Source organism: Phoca vitulina, unplaced genomic scaffold (assembly GCF_004348235.1).
Source record: "Phoca vitulina isolate PV1807 unplaced genomic scaffold, GSC_HSeal_1.0 scaffold32, whole genome shotgun sequence".
In the NCBI taxonomy this organism is placed as follows: domain Eukaryota; kingdom Metazoa; phylum Chordata; class Mammalia; order Carnivora; family Phocidae; genus Phoca; species Phoca vitulina.
In genome coordinates, this window is record NW_022589735.1 from 7,798,713 (window position 1) to 7,826,082 (window position 27,370).

At 52.5% G+C, this 27,370-nt stretch overlaps 1 protein-coding gene across 12 annotated transcripts in view; it reads left to right on the top strand.

Moving 5' to 3' along the window:
- The first annotated feature begins 642 nt into the window (after positions 1-642).
- P4HA2 (prolyl 4-hydroxylase subunit alpha 2) overlaps positions 643-27,370 on the top strand; it is a 34,251-nt gene continuing 7,523 nt past the window's right edge. For 4 of the 12 annotated variants that reach the window (XR_004301931.1, XM_032425338.1, XM_032425333.1 and 1 more), the window contains exons 1-11: positions 1,286-1,368; positions 1,911-2,047; positions 9,364-9,487; positions 10,119-10,215; positions 10,569-10,720; positions 13,812-13,949; positions 17,505-17,744; positions 19,004-19,197; positions 20,214-20,390; positions 24,105-24,175; positions 24,426-24,525. Coding sequence is in view for 11 of the 12 variants with exons in the window: in XM_032425338.1 (XP_032281229.1) it covers positions 9,406-9,487; positions 10,119-10,215; positions 10,569-10,720; positions 13,812-13,949; positions 17,505-17,744; positions 19,004-19,197; positions 20,214-20,390; positions 24,105-24,175; positions 24,426-24,525 (1,251 nt within the window). In the remaining variant the exon portion in view is untranslated. Of the gene's footprint in view, positions 741-1,284; positions 1,369-1,910; positions 2,048-9,363; positions 10,216-10,568; positions 10,721-13,811; positions 13,950-17,504; positions 17,745-19,003; positions 19,198-20,213; positions 20,391-24,104; positions 24,176-24,425; positions 24,526-27,370 lie in introns of those variants that run through there. The other 8 variants (XM_032425342.1, XM_032425341.1, XM_032425336.1 and 5 more) reach the window with 7 other exon arrangements.

Here is a 27,370-nt window from a genome sequence, read left to right on the forward strand (position 1 = left end):
TTCAGCAGAGAGAAAGGATGATCCACAGGGCAAGCTCCTGAGACCGGGGAGAGGTCGGGGAAGTCTGGGCAGACAGAGGGAGGCTCCAGTGGCATAACAGGATGTAGCAGATGCAGGAAGGTTTCTGTTTGGTTTTAGCTGAGCTCTGGCTGGTGGCCGACGCAGGCCAGAACAGTGGCTTGTTCCTTATTTTATATGTGCGGTGTGTAGTTCTATGTGTGTGCTCGCGCCTTCCGCACGGCTGGGCGGCCGGCCTGGACAGAGTGCCATAGGGAATATCCCCACACAGCCTGGGCGGAGGCCGGGCACCTCCCACTCCGGGCTAGCTCCCTGATGAGATTCTCAGACCGTGTTTCCCCTCATTCATGACCAGAGGTTCACAGAGCAGGCGTGGGAACCTGCTCGGCCGGCCAGGGCCTCCAACGACTCAGGCTGAGATTTTTGCTGCATCCCAGCCTTCATTCCCTCACACACCGGCCTAGGTAAATGAGCTGTCCACTGTTTTTGGCCCCTGTTGAATGAAAAGGTTTGGGCAAACCAAGAGTTGGCCCCAATATGCCACCCCCCACCTCAGTCTTTGATTGGTCCACTTCTCATCAACCCATCACCCCCCCCACACACACACACGTCACCAGGAGGAGTGCCTGACACAGGAGCTGGGGACAGGCAGAATCCCTTCGGGAGCTTGGTCCTGTGGGTGGACCCCAGGTCTCTCGTCTTCTTCAAGGTCTTCTCCACTGGTCTGTCCACTCCACTGATACCCGGACCCTCGGCCCGCGAGGCCCCCCCTCCCCCTGTAACCCGGCGGTGGTGATGATGGGGAGGGGCAGCAGGACCCCTGAAGAGATGGGCAGGAGTGGAGGCCGGGGGAGTCCGCACGCGGGCAGGGGCGCTCCCCACCGCACCGGCGCCAGGATCGGGTGGCGGGCCCTTCAGCAGCAGCCGGGGGGCTGAGAAGGAGGGAGGGCCGAGTCCCGCAGGTGGAGCGGGCTGAGGGGAGGCGGGCGCGGTGTACGTGCGGCGAGCAGCCGGCCGCATGAAGGGCGCGGACAGCGGCTCCCGCCCGGCCCCCAACCCGCTCCCGGCGCCCGGCTCCCGGCCCCAGCGCGCACTGCAGCCCGGACCTTCCCTGGGGTCGCTAGTGGGGACGACCCCCGGCCGAGGCGGTCAGGGCGCCGAGCCAGGGCGGGGGGGGCCGGCCGACGGGGGGGGCCGGCCGGCGGGGGGCGGGAGGTGGGGACGTGGCAACGGCTCAAGCGGGCGGGGCCCGGCCGTGGTGGGAGGCGGAGCCGCCCGGGGAGGAGGCGCCGAGCGGGCCGGGCGCCGCCGCGGGAGGTTGTGGAAACGCCGGGAGCGGCGCGTGTCCAGGTGAGCGCCCCGCCCGCGGCCGCCGGGGCTGGGCTAGTGCGCGGGCCGGGGGGCGGCGGGCTGTGCGTGCTGCCGGCGCGGGGCCGAGAGTTGGGGGCCGGAGGGTCGCGCAGTCCGGGCCGCAGCCCCGAGCCCTCCGCCCTGTTTCTCCTCCCGTCTGGGTTCCTGTCCCGCCGCCTGCGTGCCCTTCCCGAGCTCAGGGTGGGGAGGTCAGCGGCGCCCTTCCTGCCGGTCCCTAGGCGTCCGCGGCGGGCGGGGCGGGGAACTTGGTCGTCCAGCCTCGTCAGGCTCCCCGGGAACGGGAACGGGCGGCCCGGCCCCGAGGGCTGCCAGAGGTTGGAGGCGGAGGCGGGGCCGTCAGCCGGGCCCCGGGGGGCCGCTTAATGTTAGCGAGGTCCGCCTTCCTCCCTGCAAAAGGCCGGGAGTCTCTGGCCTCGGCCCGGCGGGGTCCAGCTTGGTGCTCCTGAAACGGGCTCTTGGTTGAGAAAGTCCCCCACTCCCCGCCCCAGACATCTCTTTCCAACGTGCTTGTTTTTCCTCAGCAGCTGCGCAGACCTGTGGTAACTAGTTAACTAATTCAACAAACGGACCCTTCTGTGTGTCAGAAACTGCAAGGAGTTGCTAGCCCAGTGAGGCAGACGGATTGAACACTGGGAAAGTCCAGGTCCACAACAGTGTGGTGAGTGCTGTGCTGGGAGGGAGTACCAGGCTGTGGCTCCTTGGTAGAGGACAGGTGCTTCAGGCCAGAGGGCTTCCTGGAGGAGGTGATCTATGAACTGGAACTGGTCAGAGGAAGGTTGAATAAAGGGGAACAGCGCGTGTGAGTGGGAGCAGACGTGGGCACTCCAGTAGAGGCAAGGTGACGAGGAAGGGACATTTAAGGGGATGGCTGCCCATGGGCCCTATCCACAAGAGTTTCAAGTGAGAGGGCAGTGCCTGGTACTGTGTCCTGCATGTGGATGCTGCTCAACATGAGCAGGTATCAGGGCACTTCCTACTTCAGGACACTTGGGCGCCTGGCCTTGTATTCTAATGTGACATCTTTAGGATGGTGTAGAACATTCGTGTGCCTCCCAAGACTGAGGCTGGTGTCTTCTGCTGTAGAGGGACACCTAAGGCTTGTGCTTCCTAATGTGAACTCTCTGAGGCCTGAGAGCCTCAGCCCCGTTGCAGGAGCTCCTGGTTCTGAGAGCAAGGGTTGGGGCACATCATTTTGTAGCTGAGGGCATTCTTGCATGTCCCAGATTTTGCCAAGATCTGCTGTCCACCTAAAAATTTGTAGAATGTTTTTGCAAGCTGCTACTGCAGCTTCTCACCCTGTATCACATCTGGAACAACAGGTTCCGTGATTTAGTTCTCTGTTAAATGAACCGAGATCTCCTTTGGCCTGTGCTTAAACTGCCCCTGAAGTGTCTAGGGTGCAGTCTCTCACTGTGGTTCCGGGACTCAGAGCCCAGCTTCTTCTGTTGACTTCAACACGCTTGCAGGAGTGTGCTTTGAATCCTTTTCTTCTAGGGCTTTCTTATTCTCCGATGGCCAAGTATGTCCACTGTGCGGCCCAGCCAAGGAGGCCACGTAGCAAGGATGGAGTGAGTTGGCTGGGGGCCTCATCCCAGAGATGCTGTCATGTTGGGCCACCCTCGTTCTCTGAGAGCTCAGCAGGCAGACATGATGACAACTAGGCATTGCCTGTGACTTGTGATAGGCCCTTTTACCCAGTAGGAGGCTCTGAAATGGGGTTCCGGGGAGAGTGCTTACTTAGCCACTGCTTTAGCCTGTACACAGCTGATCTCTGTTCATTCCCTGTGCCTGGCTTCTGCTTGGAGTGTGCCTTGGGGTGGAATTAGGAGGGAGAGGAGGAGGGGAAGGTGGTGGTGATGACACTGTCCTTGCTCGTGGGTAGCTCATAATCTCCCCGAGATTGCTGCTTCAGGCTGGCAGCTGGCCATGTGGCAGAGGAGGAGCTCAGAGTGTGAATACTCCTCAGAAGGAGAGACTGTGTGGGTGCAGCCCTGAGGAATGACTAGGGTGAGGGAGTCTGGGGTGTACTCATTTCCTGACAGAGCCTCGCTTTTTACTCTGCCCTCCCATGTCCATGGGAGGTTCTGAGGCTGGATGCAAGACCTTGGCCGATTTGTGGCCACGCTGGCCGATAGTGTACATTGGGCTGGTGGGTGTGTCCTGGCTCTTGGGATCTGTCAAGAGTTTAATTTTATGCAGATGGTCATTGGCAGGAAATGCTCTGATGCGGGCACGTGCAAGCCTAGACAGAATGCTAGAGCAAGAGTTAAACTGAGATTGCCTGAATCGAGCAGTTTGGACTTTTGAAGTGCCCCAGAGTGGGACATCAGCTGTCTTAGAGTGAGAGGGCCAGTGCTCCTGTGGTGTCTGGGGTTTTTGGTGGCGGTGTGGACTGAAGGATATAGTTTTTATTCTCAGAAGGGGGAATGAAAAGTCTAGACTAGACTTCTTGGAGCCCTAGAAGAGAGTTTTTGTTCAAGTGGTGTCGTTGCCTGGCAGAGGATTAAGTATTTGGGGAGTGAGTTCTCCAGCTCAGATTGGATCTGTCTGAGCCTGTTCACAGACCAGTACATGCTCTAGACCTTTCAGGAAGTGCTTGCTAGAGTAGAGTCTGCTCCGTACCTGGCACTCCCAAGGACCAGGGTGTGGCCGAGATCCTGAGGCCTGGTACTTGTAGGAACTCAGAACCAGTAGATCAGAGATGTAGGACTACAAGAGATCCTAGAGTATTAGTCCGGTCCCCTGCCTTTTGCTGGAGAGCTTTCTTCCCTTGATGAGCTGTAGAGCCACTATTTGACCTGTTCCAGGGTTATTCCCTGATGGTCAGTGTGCCGCATTATGTCTGACTCTGCTCTCTCCTAAAGTAGTGTTTCATTTCTTTTGACCCTCGTGGGAATTGGAGATTGCCCGGTATCTGCCTCGTTTTCATCTTCACTGTCCCCTAGACTGGACTCTTCTTCTTTGCCAGGGATCAGCCAGGCAGCTGGCCGCTTACGGTCTGCTGATGTTATTCCAGTACCCTGGGTGCTGATGTCTGGTATAAGCTGTGCTTGATGGTAGGCTGCCCACGGATAATTGCCATCTCATTCAGTCCTCGAAACAACCCTGTGAGATGTAGGTCCTCATGTTGTCACCATGATATAGATGGGAAACAGGCTCAGAGAGATCTGGAACTTGTGTAAAGTCACAAAGCCAAGAAGTGATGGTGGAGCTGAGATTGAAGTTGGGGTTGTCTGACCCCTGACTAGACAGTACTGCTTTGCCCTGAGCGGGGCTGGGTGGTCATTGCTGGGTGCTGTGATGTCTGAGGCAGGAGTGACTGCTCACCTGAACTCGAGGCCCCATGTTGCCGTCCACTTTTGGTGGGATCCCGCCCTGCATGTCATACACCTGATTTGTGAACCATGATAAAGATCTTGACCGGGGCAGGCCTGCTCTGCTAGGTCAACTGGGCTCCTCCTTGTGGGAGACCCTTGTGCTGTAAGACAGTGGATGTCACTGAGTGGGACAGAATGGTTGCAGTATCTAATGGAAAGTGTGTTTTGGGTTTGAGTCTCAGCTCTGCCACTCATTTGTGGTAGCATGTCAGGTGTGCAGGAAACTCTCGCTCAGCCTCACTTATCTAGCTTCTGTATCTGAAGCGGAGATGATTATCTTGTTTACAAGGTTTTGGTGAGGATTAGATGGTAGAAATGAAAGATTCTTGGAAATACAAGTAGTGGTTAGCTTAGTTCCCAGAAAAGCAGAGCCTGAGGCGGTGCTTCATGCTTTATTGGAAGGTGCAGGGCAGCAAGGGTAAGGGAAGAGAAACCCGAGGGAGAGAAGGAGGGAAGGCACAAGGTGGTGCTTTAGTCGGCTGGACAGTAGCTGCCATGCAGGATACATCTGGGTGAGCTCTACAGAAACTCCATGCCACAGAACAGTTTGTCAGCAGAGGCCTGGTGGGGGAGTTTATCTGCCCACCTCCTCCTGTCTTCTGTCTTCATTGGTCAGAGTTGCCTCATGGGAGTTAGCTCCCTCTTGCTCCTTGGTTGCACTACCAGAGTCCTCCAGCAGCCACTGGGGAGGCCAGTGTGGCACTTCTGTGGAGTTTGGAAGTAGCGGGAGGAGCCAGAGATATGGGGCCTGCACACACCCCCCCACTGACTCTGAGGCCCAGCAAGAGACCCAGGGCCCAGCTACGGAAACAGGAGACGCTGTGGTTTTGATGGTACCCAAGTGGGAGGTACAAATCAACATGTTCGTATACCTGATAGAGAAGCGTAAGGATGGATACAGGTGAACATCGAGGTTTCAGTGAAGAAAGTCCTCCGTGAAGAATATTTTTCCATGTGATGTAGCATCTGAAGCTGGGAAACCTAGAGTCATGAGATAGGGCTGGAGAGGACCGTAGGACCATGTCATGCAGAGTCAAAAAGGCCCTTGGGGCTAAGGAGTTTGGACTTGATTCCGAGGGCAGTGGGGAGAGAGACCAAATGAGGAGCTGCGGTAAGCCATGCTGGCCGCCTTGTAGGGCAGAGGTAGGGGGGACACCAGATGAGAGGAGAGACCAGGACAGGCAGGGGCCAGGATGGCTGTGGGAGGGAATTGGGGGTGGCTCAGACCAGGGTGATGACTGAGGCCTGATGTCAGGTAAGGAGAGTAGGGTGCCTTCCATCCTCCCCGGGGGTCAGCTTCTGGGCCTGAACGGACTTCCACGTGCCTAAGTTCCGAGGCCTCCTGAGCCTCTCCACAACTCACAAGTCCTTGTGGCTTTGGTGGTCCAGAGTTGGCCACACCACTGGGAGGCAGGGCCACTGGGGGGCGCCGTTTTCGGACAGGTTTTTGCTCCTTCATAGAAGGCAGGCAGCTTCTTGATTAGTGCCAGGCAAGACCTGCTTGTACTCAGCAAACCCATGTTCTGTCTCTAGGCTGTTAAATACATTGTTAAAATTCAAGCTGTTGCATTTGGGTTGCAGCTGGGAGCTTGGCAGAGGTTCATGCTTGATGAGGTAAGGGGAGAAGCTAAGGACGCTGCTGGTTTGCAGCTGGAAACCTCTTTTCATGGCCATTTGGCCAGATTGTAAATGTCCTTTCCAAAGAGCAGGCTTGTGGGGCCTCTGATTATATGTCTTGGAATTTGCTTGTGCTTAGAAACAGTGCTGGTCACCTGGTGAGTGAATCATTGTCACTGGGGTGTTGGTGGGCTTTGGATAACTTCCCTGTGGGGGCTCAAACTTGGGACTTAATATGCATACAGTGTCCCTTCTTAACAATCCATTATGTGGAAAAATTGTAAAATTTTTTGTTGTTGTTTCTAACTTGAACAAGTCTGTGGTGAAGCATTATTTGTTGGATGCTTGATATGGGGCAGACGTTCTAAGCTTGGGATGCAGTGCAGATGAAACTCCATGTTGGTTTTCTCCTCAGGCTTGGTGCCACTTTGTGTTTTGTTTTTCATAAAAGGAGGTTTGACATTGCCCATTTCCAGGTCTATTCAGCATGGATTTCTGAGGGTTCCTAGAAGGGCTTTTGGCAGCACTGGACACTCGGTGGAGGTGGGGGGGGGGGCACCAGGCATGCACACACATTCCCACCTGCTCTGTCCTAAGCAAGCTCTGGGTGTAGGTATGAGATTGGACTGGGGGCAAGGCAAGTAGGGGCTTCCCAACACTGTGGGACAGTCCCTCTTGGATGCTGCCTCTTCCCAACCTGACCCTGATTAGATAACTTTTTATACAAAGCCTTTAGCGTTCAGGGTCAGGATCCGGAGAAATGTTGGGACTCTAGGGCATCTCTGCCTGAGGTGGCAATCTAGGGGCTGCTTGGGGGTACCTAGCTCTCTGGCCAGTGGAGTTATCTCCCCCCCCCCATCAGAGCAGGACTTTGCAGGCTCTTGGCAAGCCATTTCCCAGAACCCCATCTGTGATTCTTTGGGGCTCTGCCTCCGGGCTGGTATTCGTGGATGGGCTTAGTCTAAGCCGGATAGTACATTCCAGAGAGATAACAGCTAGTATTCATGTAATGAAGGGACCTGGCTGCTTTTTCCTGAGTGCTGTAAGGCATGAACCCTGGACAGTATCACCGGGAGGATTTGAGAGGAACAGAGAGGTGTCTCCCTCCGTTGAACTTGTTACCCCGTCTCTGAAGAGGTATGCCACCGCAGCCAGTGACAGCAGGGGAGAAGCGCTGGGTTCCCCTCCTTCCAACCGTGTCCGGTCTGGTCTCTTGCCTGGGCCCTGCTCTCCCACCATCCCAGCCTGATAGGCAGTTGGCTGGTCCCTCACTGTCCAGATACGACCTCTTGGCCCTGGATTTTACTGTTCCTTCTTTTCACGTATAGAAGGTGCTTTCCTGAGTTAGTTAAGCCTCTTGAGGTATAAGGAACAGACACTACTCCCTGTAAAGGGGCTTATGTAAGCAAGACGAGGGGTCTTCAGGAATCCTGGGCTGGAGATGCAGAGGATGTGAGACCTGGGAGCAGACCTGCGGCTGGGACAGGGAGGACCTGCGCTCCACCTCAGGGCCGATGGCCTGCTCACCTTCTCCCAGTGACTTGCTTTCCTCTGCTGCCCTAACTCCATAGTCCATCCCTTAGCCTGATACTCCGTGCCCTGCAGCAGGTTCTGGCCCAAAAGCTCTTACTCTGTGCATCTCGGCCCCCAACACCTAGGGCACTGACGGGCATGCTGATGGCTCAGCAGATATCTAGCAGGGACATGAACAGAAGCAGCCATTCACTTATTCTCTCCTCCTTCTGATAGAGGAACCCGTTTGGGGGTGGGCCTTGTGGTTCGGCTTCTCTGAGCCTAACCTGGAGCCACGGTGGGTTGGAATTTCTTGTAAGGTGAGGAATGGTAGGCATGACTGTGTGTCTGATCAACCAGAGCAGGCAAAATACTGATGAACTGGCGTTAGCTCAGACGTGGAGTTCTGTCAGGTGAGGCTTACATCTTGGGGAGAAGCCTTTGTATTTTCTTCATCGTCCTTGTTTTCTCTTAGTATATGTCTGGTGGGGTTTGGCTGACGTCGAGCAGGAAGAGAAGGGACTGGTAGAGCTGGGGCTCCAGCGTGCCCTGGGCTGCTGGCTGAGCTGGGAGACCATGTCCAAAGTTCCCGTTATGTACTTAGGGCCGCTGCCAGTGGGGCTTGCCCCAGCTTGTGCCTCCTGCTTTCACAGCTGAGCCTGGCTGTTTCTAGGCTGACGAGAAGCCAGAGGCTGGTCTTGCATCCATGTCAGCAGTCCAGCCCATCCCAGGGTTTTGGCCTTGCATGGCTGATTGATTTTTATATCCCAAGTGCCTAACTCGGTGAATAGCCTATGTGGATCTTCAGCAAATATTTGTGAGTGGTGACTTGCTAGTGAGGACAGTGTCTGGTGAGGTGGCAGGCAGGAAGAGCAGTGTCTGCCCAGAGTGCCTGCTCCCCACACTGCCTTTGCTGTGGCCAGCTGCAGTTTTACTCCCCTCCGGGCCAGCCATCTGCTGTACACCTCATTTTGGGGGTGGGGTCCCTGCAGCCTGTTGTGTCAAGTTCTCTGTCTGTCATTGTTTCTCCTGTACTTTCAGTCTTCTCGTAGGCAGGAGCTACATTGTTACCTGTGGGTCCCCAGCACCTGGCACCGTCCTGACACATGTATTGGAAAGAAAGAAATAAGACAAGCAATCTGTGAAATGAGAAGGGGTGGGCCAGAATCTTGGACTGACTATTAGAAGCAGAGGGGACTGTCTCCCACACCATTCAGCCTTTCCATGTTGCTGGTAGTTACCGGGAATCTGGAGGGCAGGGGCTCTCCCAAGGGCACATGGCCTCCCGGAGCAGGGGCCAGAATTGAGCACGCATCACTGGTTGCACACCCTGGCCTCTTTCCACTGCTGGTGCAGAATATCCTTAGTTTCTGTGTCCTAGGTCAGGATTTTGGCATGTTCGGTGTATCTATGTGCACATGTGTATGTATCTCTTCACCTAAGTTGCTTTTTTCACCTGTTGATCCAGTGGCTGTCACTGAATGCCTTGCAGACACTGCTCTCTGTGACCATGAAACGCTGGCTGTCCACATTGCTAGTGGCCTGGTTTGCTGTCCTGGGCTGTGTGCAGGCTGAAGTCTTCACTTCTATTGGTATGTTGTGCCAACAGGACTGTCTTCTCCCTGAGCGATCCTTGGCTCAAGTGCCGGGGAATGTCACCACCCGAAGCCTGTTCTCACTCAAGGTGGGATGGCTCACCCACTGGTTTTGACCAGTTCTGGGGAAAGGGGGGCTTGCGGAGCTGCCGTTCCCCCTTCTGAGGCCCTGATGAGCTGACTGTCCTTTGCTGGGAGCCAGCTGTCTCAACTGGATCTCCTCCCTGAGAAGCGCAGGCTGCTCCTGGGCTCCCTGGCCTTTCTGACCATCTTGTCCAGGGCCAGAGAGTGGTTCTGAGCAAAGAAGCCCTTAGGATGTTCAGGCCCAGGTGCCATGACCCATCCGGGTGCCAGTAGGAGAATGAGCTTTGGGGCTTCTTCCTTAAGGCACTCCCAGTGCGCTCATCTCCCCCTCCCCTTGGAGTCTCCACCCCTGTCTTACGAAGCTGGGGGCCAGGACCATGTGAGTACCTAGGTCCCCTTTAACTCCCAAGTCCCCATGATCCCAAGAGAGTTGACATGCCAGTGATCCAGAGGATTTGCCTCTGTGCTGGTGTTCTGTGCCTCAAGGAAGGGGGATGGATGTCCCTCATCCATTTCTTACTGGCCCTTTTCTCTTCCCCTGCAGGGCACATGACTGACTTAATTTATGCGGAGAAGGACCTGGTGCAATCTCTGAAGGAGTATATCCTTGTGGAGGAAGCCAAGCTCTCCAAGATTAAGAGGTATCTGATGTCCTAAGGCCCCACCCCCCAGAACCCATCCAGGGTGCCCATAAGAGGAAGCCCTTGAGAGAGCAGCGAGGGGCTGGCCTGGAGGTTACTTCATGTCAGTCCTCCAGAGTGGCTCAGTGCATGGGCTAAGGACTTCCTGCTTTTCCCTATTTAAGAGCCTTTTTGTGTACATTAGGGTTCCTACCTCTTTTCTAGACTAAGGGACTGCAAGTGTCAGTGGGCAGTTGCTGTATTCATTTTATACTGCCTCTTGATAGAAAAGGGAATTTCACCAGGGAAGTTACCATAGGTCAAGACCTGTGTGAGTGGGTGTGTTACGTCTTCCTTTTCCTCTGTTTCCACAGCTGGGCCAACAAAATGGAAGCCTTGACCAGCAAGTCAGCTGCTGACCCCGAAGGTTACCTGGCCCACCCCGTGAATGCTTATAAACTGGTGAAGCGGCTGAACACAGACTGGCCTGCGCTGGAGGACCTTGTCCTGCAGGACTCGGCTGCAGGTGAGGAATGGTGAGCAGGTGCTTGGGGAGCCGGTGTGTCTGGGGAGTGTGCGTCTGAGCCTGTCACAGGTCTGCAGGTGTTGGTGGGCGTGCACAGTGTGTGGATGTGCACCTGCCGGGCCTGGAGCCGTCTCCCTTCTCTGTGGGCACCTGGCAGTTGGCTGTCCTTGTTTTTAATATGTAAGAATAATCAGTTCTTGCCTTGTCCTAGTGTTTTCATTTCCTCTTTTTTAAATCATGCTTTACTAATGTGTTTTTGTAGAAAAGTTAGAAAACAAAATGATGTAAGAAAATTAGAATTCTTAACCCGGTTGTCTAGTGATAAGCACTATTCAAATTCCAGTCTTCCTACACTCGCATTTACATTACAAGAAGAAATGGACCCATTCATATAGTCCAGGGAATGCAAACTCACTTGCTTTGCGGGACCAAACGAATTAACAAAAGTGAGCCAAGTGGGCTGGGTGATGGGGCCAGCGTAAGCTGGGGATTATGGGCCTCATCTAAATCCATTCCCATTCATACCTTTTAGAAATAAAACATATCTGTAGGCAGATTTGTGCCATAAGCATACAGTGATTTCCTGAATTTTCCAGCTTCTTTAAATGTCCATTAAATGTTATACAAAATGATTTTAATGGCTACACAGTAATAAGTCAAACCTATGTAGTATAAAACTGGTCAAATTAGTGGACGTGGGATTGTTTCCACATTATCAGCAATTGTGCATATACATCTTTGTGCCTACCTTTGATTATTTTCTTTTTTTAAATTCATTTTTAAATTTATTATTATTATTTTTTAAAGATTTTATTTATTTCAGAGAGAGAGAGTATGTGAGCCAGTGCAAGAGGGCGGGTAGGGGGCAAAGGGAGAGGGAGAGGGGCGCCTGGGTGGCTCAGTTGTTAAGTGTCTGCCTTCGGCTCGGGTCATGATCCCGGGGTCCTGGGATCGAGCCCTGCATCGGGCTCCCTGCTCAGCGGGAAGCCTGCTTCTCCCTCTCCCACTCCCCCTGCTTGTGTTCCTGCTCTCGCTATCTTTCTCTCTCTCTCTCAAAAAATAAATAAAATCTTAAAAAAAAAAAAAAGGAGAAGCAGGCTCTCCACTGAGCAGGGAGCCCGACACAGGGGCTCGATCCCAGGACCCTGGGATCATGACCTGAGCTGAAGGCGTCTGCAGACGCTTAACCGACTGAGCCACCCAGGCACCCTCTCTGATTATTTTCTTAGTTTAAATTCTTAGAAGTGGTATTTGCAGGTCAGAGTATGAACTTTTTTAAAGCTTTAAAGCTTTAACCGTGCTTGGTGTCTTTTACTGTGGTGTGGTGGTATTTTTTATGCTCTAACATTTTCCTCTCAGCAGGAGGTGGTGGGGCAGGCATGGAGGTGGGCCTTCCTGACTTCAGCCAGCCCTGGGCTCAGCCTCCTGGACCTGCTGCCTTTTCTCCCCGAATCGGGAGTGCTGATTAACTTCAGACTGGTTGTCTCTGGTTGAGGCAGTTCAGCCCATGTGGCCAGACTGGGCTGGGCTTGGCTGGGGGCAGGGTGGCCCCTGGGGAGGGATTGGTGAGTTCAGCCCCGCTGGAGCTGTGCCCAGTGAGCTCACCGCCTCCAGAAGCCATGGCTGCCTTTCCCAGCCCTCTGTCTTCCAGCCTGGGGCTGTAGCTCAGAACGGGCTGTTCCCCCGGCATTGCACGGCGGGGAGAATAAGCCTGCTGGGATGACCTTCCGCTCCCTCATCTTGCTCTCCATACCCCGCCCCCACTGTCAACATCTGGTTCTTGTAGAAAACCTTGTAATTACCAGAAGGCAGACAGGACAGGCCCAGAGAGCAATAGGTTGTTTTCACCTCTGACTTGAGAGTTCTTGCCTCTGAAATGAGGGGGACATGCTGACGGTGTGGCTTTTTCTGGGGGCATGTTTTCTTCTTCCTGAATTCCAGACTCTTAGAATCCCTGACTGGGCAGCCATGAGGAAGGCAGGATTACAGCTTCTTGATCCCTGGGTCCCCAGGCATGGTTAGAAGTGGGTGTTTGAGCCTGGGGTCCTGAGAGTAGGTGGCCGTGGGTACTGCAGCCCTGAGGAAGAGACCAGGGAAGAAAGGGCCCTGGGGTTCCCCTCCCAATTCTTAGCTCACAGGCAGCATTGAAACTCCTGAATCAGCTTGGGAGGGCCTGGCCTCCACCTGGAGTCCTGAGATATAAGAGGTATATATCTTGCTTAAGAGCTAGGGCTTAGAGTCCCAGAACAGCCTCCTTGGGCATGTCTGAGGTCAGGGGCTGTCCTAGTTTCCAGGCTGTGGTCTTGAGCGCTACATTCAGGAAGCTCATGCCTTTCAGCTCATGGCAGGTCTGAGTTGTGGGGGTCCCCTAGAGTGCAAGACCAAGAGCCATTGTGGTCTCTCAGGGTCCTATACTGGGCTTAGGCAGTCCCACTTCAATGCTTGTTCTGGCCAGATGGTCCCCCAGTCCCTAATCTGGGGGGTGGAGACAGCACCAAATCCCTCCCAAGACTGCCATCATCACCTTTCTGGATGATAAGGGCCAGTGGTCAGTAATGAGTGGCCAGGTAAGGTTCCCTGAGTTGACCACCTCTGTCCCTTGGGCTCCTTGACCTGGAATGTGGGCTGGCGGTCTGTTTATCTGCAGCCCCCCAACAGTAGTGATCCTGGATCAAGGTTTTCCATATGATTCATTTTCCATTAAGTGATCAACAGGTCCTTCCTGAGTCTTCTCCTGTGTCCTTTTCAATTACTGTTTCTGTCCTCTGTCCCTTCTGTCTCCACCAGGGCTGACTGAGTGCTTTGGAGCCAAGACTCTCAGACTCCCACATGTTAACCAGTTTGTGGGGTGATCTTTGTTCAATCCCAAATGAGCAGTACAGGCAGTCCGTTCAGTGAGGAGGAAGTAAAGAGGACTTCATGGACTGAAGCCATCAGGGAGGACTTCCTGGAGGAAGGGGAAACCGCCTTTGAAGGAAGGGGCAGGAAGTTTGCACTAGCCAGAAACCCTCCACTGGGTACCTTTGTGGTCCCAGGGGGAATTGTACCCTTGGATCAAGGGTAACCTCTTGTTCTCACTCTCATTTGGAAGGTTTTATTGCCAACCTGTCTGTGCAGCGGCAGTTCTTCCCCACTGACGAGGACGAAGTGGGAGCTGCCAAGGCCCTGATGAGACTTCAGGACACATACAAGCTGGACCCAGACACGATTTCTAAAGGACAACTTCCAGGTACCTTACCACTCCAGGCTTTGCCCATCCAGTGGATGTGCGTCTACTAGGGCGTCTGGACAGGGTTGGAGCAACCACCATCTTGTGGTCTTTACCCTCAGGCACACCATCACTGCTGGTGGTGATGCTCTCTTGGGTTTCTGGTTCGTGCCAGTCCCCCTCATTCACATGACAGCCACCTCCTCTCAGCCCTGCCCCTTCCCTCCCACACCCTCTCCTCTCTCTTTTCCTCTCCCCTCTCAGAGAAAGCCAAGGCTGCTGCTCAGGACCCCTTGGCCTCTGCCTCCAGAGCACCGCTAGGATCTGCTTCCAGACCTGCTTCTGTCCCCACACCCTCTGATTTCTTTTCGATGAAGGCTGATCTCTGGACTCCCTGCCCTGTGTCCTGTGTGTCCTCAGTTATAGTCTCTGCCCTGTTCGTTCTTGGCCCACCCCACTTGGCTCTTCCCCCTGATCTCACACACACCATGGGTTCTTACTCATCTTACAAACCCCTCCCTCAGGACCCAAAGCCCTTTGAGTCTCTGCTGTTGGTGGATCTCTTGGTTAGCCTAACCTGGCTAGGCTGCTGGACAGTCAGCCACATGCTCTGCACTTCCTTGCTTCCCAGGTCCTCCTGAACACGCAGAGTCTGGCCTCTCTGCCCACCATCCACTGCTCCTGTCCCTGCCAGGTCACCAGTGGTCACTCAGCTGCTAAAGCCAGCCGTCGGGTTTCAGGCATAATGTCCTTAAATTTTTCAGCAGTATTTGGCACATTGATTGTCCCAGTCTTCCTGATACTCTCCCTCCTTTGAATTCTGGGGCACTGATCTCTATTGCTTCTTTTTCTGGCTTTTCCGCTCTCTCTCTTTTTTTTTTTTTTTTTTTAAAACAGGCCCCTTTCTTCTGATTGCCTCAGTATGCTAAGAAGAAGATATATTGGGTCTGGGGGACTGTTAGAGGCCAATAAACCCAGGGGTTCAGTTAGACCCCATTAGACTTTGGATGCCACTCGCCCATGGGGCCCCGAAAGAGGCACAAACCCAGGGAATCACAGTGTGTAGGAGAAAGAGGCAATCTGTTGTCGGCTAGGAAAGGCCTAGTGGCTCACCAGACTGAGGAGTCTGGTGAGCCACTGGGAAGGAGTGTAGACTTCTTAATTCCTGCCTCAGTCAGGTCTTGGATCAAGCCAGGCCAGAGCCAGTGAGAGAAGGCCCCTCAGGGCACCTGCAAGATGTGTTCACGCTGTAGCTGTGACAATGGTTGGTAGGAGGAGGGAGCCACACCCAAGCATTGACCTTGTACATTCAGTTAACAGATCCTTGCATGTCCTGGAGGAGCAGGGAGGGTGGAAGGGAGTTATTCCCCAGGATTCCCTTACTTAGAGTTTTCCCTAAGCACCTTCTCCAGGTGAGCCCAGCCATTCCCATTGCATGTACATGGATGATATCCACATCTGTGTTTCCTATCAAGGCTTACCGCCAAGCCTCCAACCAGTGAAGGCAAATGCCTTTAGGGCATCTCTACTTGGGTGTTCTGTGGGCTCCTCAAAAGTCACATGTTCCAAACTGAAATCCTCATTGCCTTTTGAAATGTTTACCCTCTTCCCTCGCTCCTTGCCTGAGCAAACAGCACCTCCGTCCACTGGTAGCACATGTCAGAATCCTAAGGCCTGTGGATCCTACCTGTCTTATGTCTTCTTCTTTACTTGGAGTCCCTGACTCCAGACTCATGGTCACTCACTTCTCAATTGGATTATTGAAATAACGTTTTGACTTGTTGTATATCTCCAGCTTACTCCTTAAAATCATTCTCCGTGTGGTCTTAAGCACATCTCCTATTTACATCAGTTCCTGATCACAAAGCTTAACTTTTAACTGCTAAACCCAAGTTCCTCCTATGTGTGGTCTTTGAGGTGTTGCATGGTGCCCTCTCCTGGGCCCCCTTGCCTATACTAAGTTAAGTTTGTACTAAGCTACCCCCCACCTAGCTTCCTTGTCCATCCCACACCCTCTGCAGGAATAGCTTTACCCACATCAGCTGGGTCTCATGTCTGTCTGATTGCTTTTCAGCACTCAGTGCTGGCACTCTCCAGAGAGTGCTTTCCAAAGGGGTAGACTTTTGATGGGCTTCTGGGGAGGATGCTGAATATGTGGGAGCTGTTCTTGACCTCGGCCTCTGTGAGACTTTTGGCATCCTGGGGATCATAGAAGACATCTTTACATGTCATCTCATTGAATTCTTGACACAAGTTCTCTAAAATTGATGGTATTAACTCTAGACCTAAGGGGACTGCGACTCAGAGAGGATCAGTAAATTATCCATGGGCACACACAGCTGGTGGGTGCCATAGCGAGGCCCACACAGACCCAGCTTTGTCCAGCTAGCTCAGCTGCGGTGTTACAGTGCCTCTGTCATTGTGAGTTCCTGAGAACTGCATAGCTAAAGGAGATCTGTGGAGGCCCAAGGGATCAAGGAACTCCTTGATCCCTAGCCCATCTACTAACTCCATCTTGTGTTTACTCTCCTCGCCTTCCTACCCCACGTTGCCCTATTGCTGCAGTATCACGGTGAACAGACCCCAGTCTCTGAAGTACCCGACCCATTGCAGTAGGGGTTTCATTGTGGACAGAGCCCCACCTTGGACATCAGGCAGAAAGAAGCCCCTCTAAGGCAGCTCTTCCATGTCACCCATGCCTAGGTGTCTGTTAATGGGGTTAACAGAGATTCCCCTGCTTTCCAGGGAGGGTCACAGCCCTTCCTTCCTCTGCATGGGGCCTGATTTTTCATTGTTCCCTGAGGAGTACACTCATGGCCCCTCCCACCTCACCCCTATCCTAAATCCTACATTTTCCCAGAAGTAGCATACTACATCTCATCCTTCTGGACTTGAGACTATCTTCAGGTCACTTTCCCGTGCCAGGCCCATGGCAAATAACCTGTGCTCATAGGACCTGCAGAGTTGATGCTCACTGAGGTCCCCGCCACCTAACGATCAAAGCTGGCACTGCAGTCTTGGCTCTGACCTCCCTTGGCGTCTGTTCGTGCTACCTCTCAGGTCCTGCTCAGTGTTACTCTTTGTCCTTTCTCTGGAGGGTTCTGGCCTTAGCCATGTTCTCTCCTCTCTCTTCATACTCTTGCTGGAAGTAGTTATCCTCATCCGTGGCTTTAGCTGCCACCTAAGTTCTGTTTTTTATATTTTTATATATTTTATATTTAACTAATTTTTCTACCTTCCAGACTCCTAGGGCCAGCTGCCCAGCAGACATCTCCTCTGTGGCTCACAGGACCCTCATACTCTCCTGAATACTATTGCTTCTTGGGCTTCTTCACAACAGAGGCCCCTTCCCACATGGGAGAAGGGGAGTCTGTGGCCAGGAGATTGGCTGTGAGCCCCAGTCTGAGGCAGGCCCAACCTGGTTGTGCTCACTTGGAAGCGCATGGCCTGAAGCCCCAGTGGGACTCTGCTGGGATGATGCCCCCCTTCCACTGGCTCAGGCTTCCTCACTGTGGGAATCTCTCTCCATAGCCCAGAGGCTCTTTACAGCCTGACTGTTTGCCCTTCCTGCTGCAGGAACCAAGTACCAGGCCATGCTGAGTGTGGATGACTGTTTTGGGATGGGCCGCTCTGCCTACAATGAAGGCGACTATTACCACACAGTCCTGTGGATGGAGCAGGTGCTGAAGCAGCTCGATGCTGGGGAGGAGGCCACCATAGCCAAGGCTGAGGTGCTGGACTACCTGAGCTACGCTGTCTTCCAGCTGGGTGACCTGCACCGTGCCCTGGAGCTCACCCGCCGCCTGCTTTCTCTTGGTACGGAGGTTCTAGGGGAAGGTCAGAGCTGATGGGGGGCCGGCACGAGAGCTAGTCACTCCACCGGCCACTACCTGGCCGATCTCCTGGGACTGAGCTGGTTTGACATGCTGCTGGCCAGTGACCAATGGCTTACTGCTCTCAGGCCCGTTCTAGCTGCTGGTTAGCTCTTTACCCACCTCGTTTCTGGCCCTAGTCCTTGCCCAGTTGCTTATGGATACACTCAGACCTGTGGCCTTACACACTCCCTTTTAAAATAGGAATGCAGTGGTGCAGTGCATCCTCTGCTCTGCAGGGTGAGCCTTCACATGGTCAGGAGCAGCTCAGGAAGCAAACCGTGCTTCAGGATTGCTGCAGTGACCATGGCCTGACCTGTTAGTTCGAGGTCTGAGGTCTTACTGGGGGACTTGCTGTGGCATTGGTGTTGTAAGGGTCTTGGACTAAAGGAGATTAAAAGCACTGTGTCTTTAAAACCTGTCTGTTCCACCTCTTACTGATAGATGGGATAATCATAGTCTGGAATGTCACAGATCAGCAAAGACTTTCTTTTGCTGCTGCTTTTCATGGGCTTTGAGTCTGATGCCCGCTACCATATGAGTGTCCTGCAAGACTGTTGTGGGAAGAGAGCTTCGTAGATGCTGTCATGTTAGTAAGAGCCTTGGCCTGGGACTCAGGAGGCCTGGCTTCCTGTTCAGTCTAACCTTAGCCTGAATCTATTAATATCTTTGGGCCTTGGTTTCCTCATCTATGGAGTGGCACAGTAATCCTGCCAAGCTTGCTCCTCTGTGTTGTGAGGCCCACCAGATGAGGCTATGGCATTGTCATACGGTTGTTCTTTTTGCCAGGATTTCAGCCTGCCTTGTCATTGTGGCCAGCATGTGATCTGGTCACCGGTAATGGATGTACTCTAGGGAACGGATGTAAGTGACTCACAGCCAAGTCAGGAGGAGGCGGCGGGAGACTGGGCTGCTTTTCTAGACCTGCACCGTTGGGCCCTCCAGGGAGGCCTGAGAGGAGAGCCCCCTGTGTGGCTGGCTATGCGGCCTCCTCTGTGCTCCTTTCCCATCTCTGACAGAGCCGGGAGAGCCCGTGTTGGCTGTTCAGCTCCGACCAGCGAGCCCGGGTTAGATGCTGTGGAAAGCACAATACTGCGTGCAAATGAGCTGCTGGGAGAGAAAACCGCTTACAGAATAATTTCTCTAAATGACCTAACAGATGTTTGTGGTTTCCTTTTCCTTCTTGTTCTTTGCTCTTTCTAGACCCGAGCCATGAACGAGCTGGAGGGAATCTGCGGTACTTTGAACGGTTGTTGGAGGAAGAAAGAGAAAAAATGTTATCAAATCAGACAGAAGCTGGACTAGCCACGCAGGAAAGCATCTATGAGAGGCCTGTGGACTACCTGCCTGAGAGGGACGTCTATGAGAGCCTCTGTCGTGGGGAGGGTGTCAAACTGGTGAGACGCATGGCCAGGTCCCACATGTGGACCTAGACTTCGGCTCTGGATGGGCAGCTTTGGGGAGGATGTTCCTCTGTGTGTAGGCTGTTTCCTCAGTGTCTTGCCCAGTTCTTTGTAGCATCTGCTGAGGCTGACAGATGGGTGTTCTCTGAGGTGTAGGACAGGAGACTGTCTCCCCCGATGTCCCAGGTGGAGTTTGAATCCTCTGAGTTATTGCTGAGCTCGCCTCCCTACCGCAACATGCCCGGCTTCTGCTGGACTCATGCTGTGAGGAAAACCATGGGTGTGGATGTGCCCCACGGGAAGTTGTGGTCTCTGTCGTGAAGACGCGGCGTAGCTAACAGCTCAGTCTCTGGTGTCACTGATTTTTTATTTATTTTTATTTAAAAAAAAATTTTTTTTTTAAGATTTTATTTATTTATTTGACAGAGAGAGAGACAGCGAGAGGGAACACAAGCAGGGGGAGTGGGAGAGGGAGAAGCAGGCTTCCCGCCGCAGGGAGCCCAACGAGGGGCTCGATCCCAGGATCCTGGGACCATGACCTGAGCCAAAGGCAGACACTTAACGACTGAGCCTCCCAAGCGCCCCTGGTGTCACTGATTTTTGAGAGCCCTGGGACTCCAGTGCTTCCTCAGCAGGCTCTGGTATGAGGCGGTCTCTGGGCCTCGTCCATGTCTATATCTGCGTGCCTCCCAGCGGCTTCTCCACCGAGAAGTCCTCTCCCCCACCTCAGCCCTTCTCACATACTCGTATCTTTGTGAGAAGAGTTAGGGATTAAGCTTGTGCCCCAGGACTTGTGGACAAGAGGAATTCTTGCAAGAGAGGAAACATTACATGATTTGTGGGCTATTGTTTCTCTCAGTCAAGCTGTGGGGCTTTGTTTGCTTCTGTGGTGAGGCAGGAGGGAGCAGCTGCTGGGCCCGGGCTCTGAGACCAGGTCTGCAGCCAGCCAGCCTGGGGCCAAGGATTAGGACTCACTGTGCTCAGAGCCTGTTGCTTTGTATGCTCCCCAGACTCCCCGGAGGCAGAAGAGGCTTTTCTGTAGGTACCACCATGGCAACAGGACGCCGCAGCTCCTCATCGCCCCCTTCAAAGAGGAGGATGAGTGGGACAGCCCACACATCGTCAGGTACTACGATGTCATGTCTGACGAGGAAATCGAGAGGATCAAGGAGATCGCGAAACCCAAAGTAGGTGTCTCTGCAGTTCCTTCCTGGGCTCCTTATCCCCAGTATCATGGGGTGGTTTGTTTGCTTCCTCCACTGGCCTTTTCCAGTGTCTAGCATGAGTCTGCTGTCTGGGTCCTGAGGTACTGCAGACTCAGTTTGACCTTGTGGGTTCACGGTCCAAGGGCAAAGAAAACTGAAGGAACCAATGTGGACAGCCAGGTGCTATGACAGAAGGACTCCCTGGGAGCAGGGCAGGTCCACAGTGGGCAGTGTCAGCTCATCTGGTCGGGGGCTGGTGTGTGGGCGAGTTTTGGAGAACTGCCGTAGGGTGCTGCCATCCTGGGTCGTGTGGAGCTCCCAGTTAGTACTGCGAAGAAGTGATTGACTTGGAGAATGAACATCTTTACACTATTCAGTCTTCTCATCCACAAGCACTCCGGGTCTCTCCATTTATTCATATCTTGTAAAATTTCTTCATACATGCCCGGCACATTTCTTGTTAGGTTTATTCCTAGGTAGTTTTTTTTGTTGTTTTTTCATCATATTTTTACTGGTTACCTTGTTTTATTAGTTTACTATATCATATGCTGAAGTATTGAATATAAAAGTATATTTTATAGTAACAGCTAACGTTTACTGAGTTCTTTTCTTTTTTGAAGATTTATTTATTTATTGGAGAGAGAGAGAGCAGAGTGAGCGAGAGAGAACATGAGTAGGGGAGAGGGGCAGAGGGAGAGGGAGAAGCAGGCTCCCTTTGGAGCCTGACGTGGGGCTCAATCCCAGGACCCTGGGATCAGGACCTGAGCTGAAGGCAGACGCTTAACCAACTGAGCCAGCCAGGCGCCCCTGAGTTCTTTTTTTAAGATTTATTTATTTGAGAAAGAGCATGCATGAGTGAGTTTAACGGGGTGGGGAGGGACGGAGGGAAAGAATCTCAAGCAGACTACTGCTGAATGCGGAGCCTTCTCGGGGCTCGATCTCACAACCCTGAGATCGTGACCCTAGCTGAAATCAAGAGTCAGGTTCTTAACCAACTGAGCTACCCAGGTGCCCCTGTTTTCTGAGTTCTTAAGTGTGACAGGTCCTGTTTTAAGTGCTTAACATACATAAACTATCTCGTCTGTTAAGTACACTGTCGTTGTCTTCATTTTACCCACAGGGAAGCAGACCTGTACAGATTGCAGCTAGTTGTTCAACTTCCTTATTCCTCTTTCAGGTTTTAGCTGACTCGCTTGGTCGTGCGGACACCATCATCAGCTGCAAATAAGGAAAATTTTGTTTTCTCCTTCCTAATAATCATAGTTCCTTTGTTTTTATCATCTTGTTGAACTGCTTGGAACTCCTTGAGCATTGTTAACATTTGGCATCCTGGTCTTGTTCCTGAATTTCCTGGAGATTCCTCTGGTGTTTCATGTCTAAGTATGCAGTTGGCTGTTGGTTTCATATATACATCATTAGGCTGTAAAATTATTCTTGTATTTCTAGTTCATAGAAGATTTGCTCCCATTTGACGTCATTCAAGTAGAACCACTTCCTGCCATGTCCCCACCCTTTTCCTATCACTGGTGATTACAAGGGGGGCATTTAGCTGGATCCTCTGTTGCTCTGCACCTAATAGACTTGTAGTGGCCAGGAGGCCCTACGCTTGTGGAGAGACGGAAAATAGGTTCCTATCCTGGCCCCCCTGCACCTCATCATGAAGCGACCTTGGCTTGAGGTACAAGGACATCTAGCGCCCAGACTCAGCCATTGAGGTTGCTGAGGGATGGTCTAGCCAGTGTGTGTGGAGAATGGGGACCAGGACCCACCCTTTCCACTCCCTGGGTCAGCTGCAAAGTCCTCCAGGGAAGAAAACTGTTTCCCTGGTTGCCAGGTGAGAGAGGCTTTGTTCTGCTAGGACCTCCTGAGAGGTTCCTCAGTTGTCCCTCAGGCCAAGGCACTGAAACATTTCTGTGTGTGTATTCATGTTGGGTGTGTGGTGCACATGTGTGGCAGGGGCGGTGTGGGGGGAGTGTTGGGAAGACTTGTCTTTGAATAGAAGCCATGACATGGGCCATTACAAACTGACCTCTCCTTTCCGGAGCCTGTGAGGGACAGATGCTATTATGGCTTTGAAGTAGGGCCCATGAGCTTAACTTGGCCTGCGGGGAATGCCTGGCAGCTGCTTTTTTGGGTCCCTGGCCTGCTTTCAAAATAGCCGTGCCTATCTCTGGGAGCAGAACACGGCTGCCCACAGCCTCCTTGTGGATGCCAGGCCAGCACTGAGGCTCAGATGTTTGGATGGGGCTTAGCTGCAGCTGCACTTGTCATAGGGAGCAGTCATAGCTAGGAGCTCAGGGAAGTCCTCTGTCCTCGGTGTACTGCCACACTGCCTGAGCTGGGTGCAGTGTCCTGGCTAGGTGATCTCCTGACCAGTCTTCTGCTCTGTCCACACCTCTCCATCCCTTCTGCCATTGACTCTTGCCTTGAGCTCCTCTCTGGCTGCCTTGTTACCACTCCAGCCCTTCCTTAGTCAGCTTTCCACGAGCTGTCCATGTTCTGATTATGAATGTCCGTTACCTGCCTTCCCTGTTTCTCATTTGCCATGAGCTTGCTTCCACGTCCAGTCTCCACTTGCCTCTTTGGCCTCTTCTTATCCACAGTCATGGTGTCACACCCATTTTCGTGCCTGGAGCTCTGCATTGCTGTTCCTTCCCTGTTCCTATAATGTTCCCCTACTTGGCTAACTCCTGCTTACCCCTCAGGTCTCAGCTGGGTGGTCTTGCCCTGACCATTCTCGACTGTATAGACTGAGCTCCCACAGACATGAAGCTTACCCCGCTCCCAGCTCTCCCCCCCGGGGGCCATGTGTTGGTCACCCAGTGTAACGCCAGCCACATAGTAGGCACTCAGTAAGTATTTATTGAAATTAGGGGGAAGTGCTGTTGGGGTGGGCTCTGTGGTCCCACCCATGTTGAGGTCATTAGGACAGTACACAGCTGAAGCATGGTGAGCTGCCTTTGGGCAGCAAGTGCTTCCTGGGAGCGTCACTGTACCTGTCTGTAGAGATCGGGAGGGTATGAGGTAGGTTAGGGGTGTTCGTGGATGTGTGTGTGTTAGCATACATGTGGAGGTAGGTGGCTTCCAGGCAGCAAATCACATATTTCAATTTGTACAGTCCTTTCCAGATTCTATCATCTGACCTTGTGAGGCTCCTAAGCGAGTAGAGAGTGTGCCTCCTATCTTTGCTCTTCACAGCAGTGGGAGCCCAGTGGGAGCTGCTGCAGCAGAAGGGTGTTTGGGTAGGTTTCTTGGCAGAGGAGACTGCTGTGGTTGAGAAGGAGCGGGTCAAGAGGAGCGTACAAGGTTGAGGGTCAGGGACGGGGTCTGAATGTGGTGGGAGTAGCTGCGCACAGGTGGTGCTCAGGCAGGGGCGGTACGTGTGCCTGGTGAGAAAGCAGTCTGTCCAGGCAGGTGGCTGGGTGGACAAAGGGGACTCCAGAGGCATAGTTCTGCAGACAGCACAGACCTGGCTGAGAGCAGGGCAGTGACCAGGGCGTGACAGCAGAGCAGGAAATGTGGGGGCCTTAGACTCCTGCCCTTGCCTGGCTTGCAGGATCACGGTGCCTTGTCTAGGGCCAACTGCCTGAAAAACTTCTTTCCCCCACTGGTCTGAGTGGCAGATCTGGTCCAGTCTCTCTAGGAAAACACTCAAGGCAAAAAAGGATAAGTCTGTCCTCTCTTCCTGCCTTCCAGCTTGCACGAGCCACTGTTCGTGATCCCAAGACAGGCGTCCTCACTGTTGCCAGCTACAGGGTTTCCAAAAGGTTAGCAGAGGTGGTTGTGGTGGTGGGGCGGTGGTGGTGGGGTGGCAGCTCAAGCCCTATCTCCAGGGCTTCCTTGTTTCACTCACGGGAGCTTGGCTTGGCTTGGCTTGTCTTTCCTGCCGACACGTTCCTTACTTAGAATACTCATCCTGTGCTGCTTGTTCGTGCTGGCTCTGACTCTGGGGGGAGAGTACGAGACCTCATCTAAGCTGCCTTCCCCACCTTCCTTTCTCTCCCTCTTTTGGCTTAGCTCATGGCTGGAGGAGGACGATGACCCTGTTGTGGCTCGAGTGAATCTTCGGATGCAGCACATCACAGGGCTCACAGTAAAGACTGCAGAACTGCTGCAGGTATGGCTGGCTCCCGGGACCCTGGGGTTGGGAAGCGGGTATTTCTGGCTAGGTGGTCTTGCAGGGTGCCCAGAGCCAGGCTTAGGGGGCTTGCCCAGTGAACTGTATGACTGCACAGTGCTTTGGATATGGAGTGACCTCACACAGGGAAGCTAGAATTAAGCATGCCTACTGTCATTCCAATAGTTATCATTCAACAGATACTGATTATCTCTTGTGTGCCCAAGTATCATACTAGGAGCTAGGGGCCAGGGGTGGGCATGGCAGACCCATTTGTATCTCTTGACTATGGAAGCTGAAATCCTGAGTTGTTTTAGGGACACTTCTAAGAGAGCTATAAATATCTTTAGAGGTCATAGTTCCGATGCACCTGGTTCACATGCACTTGGAGGTAAAGTGTTCTGTGATCCATTGGTAGGAAAAGTGAGAGGTCAGGAGATGCTGATGAGAGTGGAGAGCTGTGTAGCTCCTGTGGAACCCTGGCTTTCTGCCTTTATTTCAAAGGTGATTGTGAAGACACATGGCAGCTGGGTAGAGCTCCTAATAATGTATCCTCTGGTATATATTGAGTTCAAATCAGTTTTGGCCATGCTCCCTTCTGAACGTTGGGACTTCTGGGTTCTATTGTAAAGTGGTGACCTGAGACACTGCCAGAGAAGTTTCACTGGCATTTTTTACATTTTATTAAAAAGATTTTATTTATTTATTGAGAGAGCGTGTGTGTGCGCACACAAGCAGGGGAAGGGGCAGAGGCAGAGGGAGAGAGAGAATCTCAAGCAGACTCCACGCTGAGCGCGGAGCCCTATGTGGGGCTTCATCCCATGACCCTGGGATCATGACCCGAGCTGAAATCGAGAGTCAGATGCATAATCGACTGAGCCACCCAGGTGCCCCTTGCTGGCATTTTTTAAAGAGTCCCCTGGGTCTGTCTGGCCAGAGTTTCTATGTATTTAAGGATTGAACCTTTGACCTTTAGGCTTGGCAACCATAGATTTCATTAGAATATTGAACTGAAGATCATTTGGAAGATTCTCTGAACTTTTGCCTGGATACACCCAAGCAAATCACTGATTTTTTTTTTTTTTTTCTCTAGCTGTGTCAGCAATCAGAAAACCAGTTTTGACGGTCCTCTTTATGGATTTGTGTGAAATCTACCAGTTTTTAAAAACATGCTGATTACCTTTCAGTCTTGTGAAAATTTTATATAATCTTCAGTTCAGTCCAGTTTAGTGTTGAGTTTGTAAACTTAATCTTTTTTTAAGATTTTATTTATTTATTTGAGAGAGTGCATGTGCACATGAGCTGGGGAGAGGGGTAGAGGGAGAGGGAAAAGTACACTCCCTGCTGAGCAGGGAGCCTGACACGGGGCTCCATCCCAGGACCCTGAGAGCATGACCTGAGCCAAAGACAGATGCTTAACCGAGCCACCCAGGTGCCCCAATTTAATTTTTTTTAAAGATTTTATTTATTTATTTGAGAGAGTGTGTGAGCAGGGGGAGGGGCAGAGGGAGAGGGAGAATCCCAAGCAGACTCCGCACCAAGGGCAGAACCCAACATGGGGCTCGATCTCACCAGCCTGAGATCGTGACCTGAGCGGAAATCAAGAGTTGGATGCTTAACCAACTGAACCATGCAGGTGCCCCAAGCTTAATTTAATTTTAAGGTGGTCCCATAAACAAGCACTTCAGTAGAGGACTTCTGCCACATTTCCCACTTCCACCATTTCAGGAGCAGTAGGGACTGTGAGTGCACTAGGTACATCTCTGTTGGCATTGTTGTGATTCCTATCTTCATGGAGCAGGACTATTGTTAGGACATCTGCCACTGTCAGAGCCAGTGATAGGACTCTCTTGGCCCCCATCGAGGACAGCATTCTGCTTGACTGGCTGATTCCATACCCTGACCGGTGGGCTGAGGAGACGGGATGGGACCTGGGCCCCTGTTGCCCTCCCAGCTGGCTCCCCGGCTCCACGCTCTGAACCCTATATCACATGCAGCCGAGAAGGCAGCAGCTTCGTACTTGGACGGGCTTCTCTGCCACAACCCTGCCTCCATCCTGTCTGGCCTGTCATCGTGTTGTAGGTCAGTGATCAGTGGGATCTGAATGCCAGGACTCCACGTGGAGGGGCTCTTAAAGTCAGGGCTCTTCTGGAAGACCCAGACCACAGCTGCTCAGGGGCTGAGGCCCCATTTTTGTTTGCCTTCTTCTTCTTCTAGGAATTGTCTTGGCATTTCCTTTGCCAGCCAGCAGTGTTGAAAGCTTTGACCCTGCATGGTCTGGGGGACAGGAACCTGGGTTTCAGCACCTCCCTCTAAGTGTTCATTCAGTGTGGACTGGTTGCAGTATAATCAGTGCCTAGGCACCAGCAAGAGCCTGAACTCCATGGTCCCTCAGAATGTTACAGGCTTCTGGAAAAGAGCTAGTTCTTCTGCTTCCTGTTGACGCTCTTTCACCTGTAGTCGATGTGTTTGCAATGGATCATTTGGAAGAAAAAGAGCAATTGAGGCTTTCTTTTGAATTGGATGAAGGCTTGTCTGATAGTGGAAGAGATGCCACACTGCCAGAATTCTCTAAGACTGAAGGCACTTCTGACTTGATGTCTTAGCCTTAGTAAAGTAATTTCTGACCATTTATTTTTTTTTGTCTTCACTCTGACCTCAGTACCATAAATACCCATGATTTTCAAATGACTGGCTCTTATACTTTTGTAACAACACACTTAATGATTCAAATGAATGCCTCCCCACAGGAATCAGTTTTTTTTGGTGGGGGATTTATTTTTTTTAATTTAAATTCAGTTAATTAACATATAGTATATTGTTAGTTTCAGAGGCAGAGTTCAGT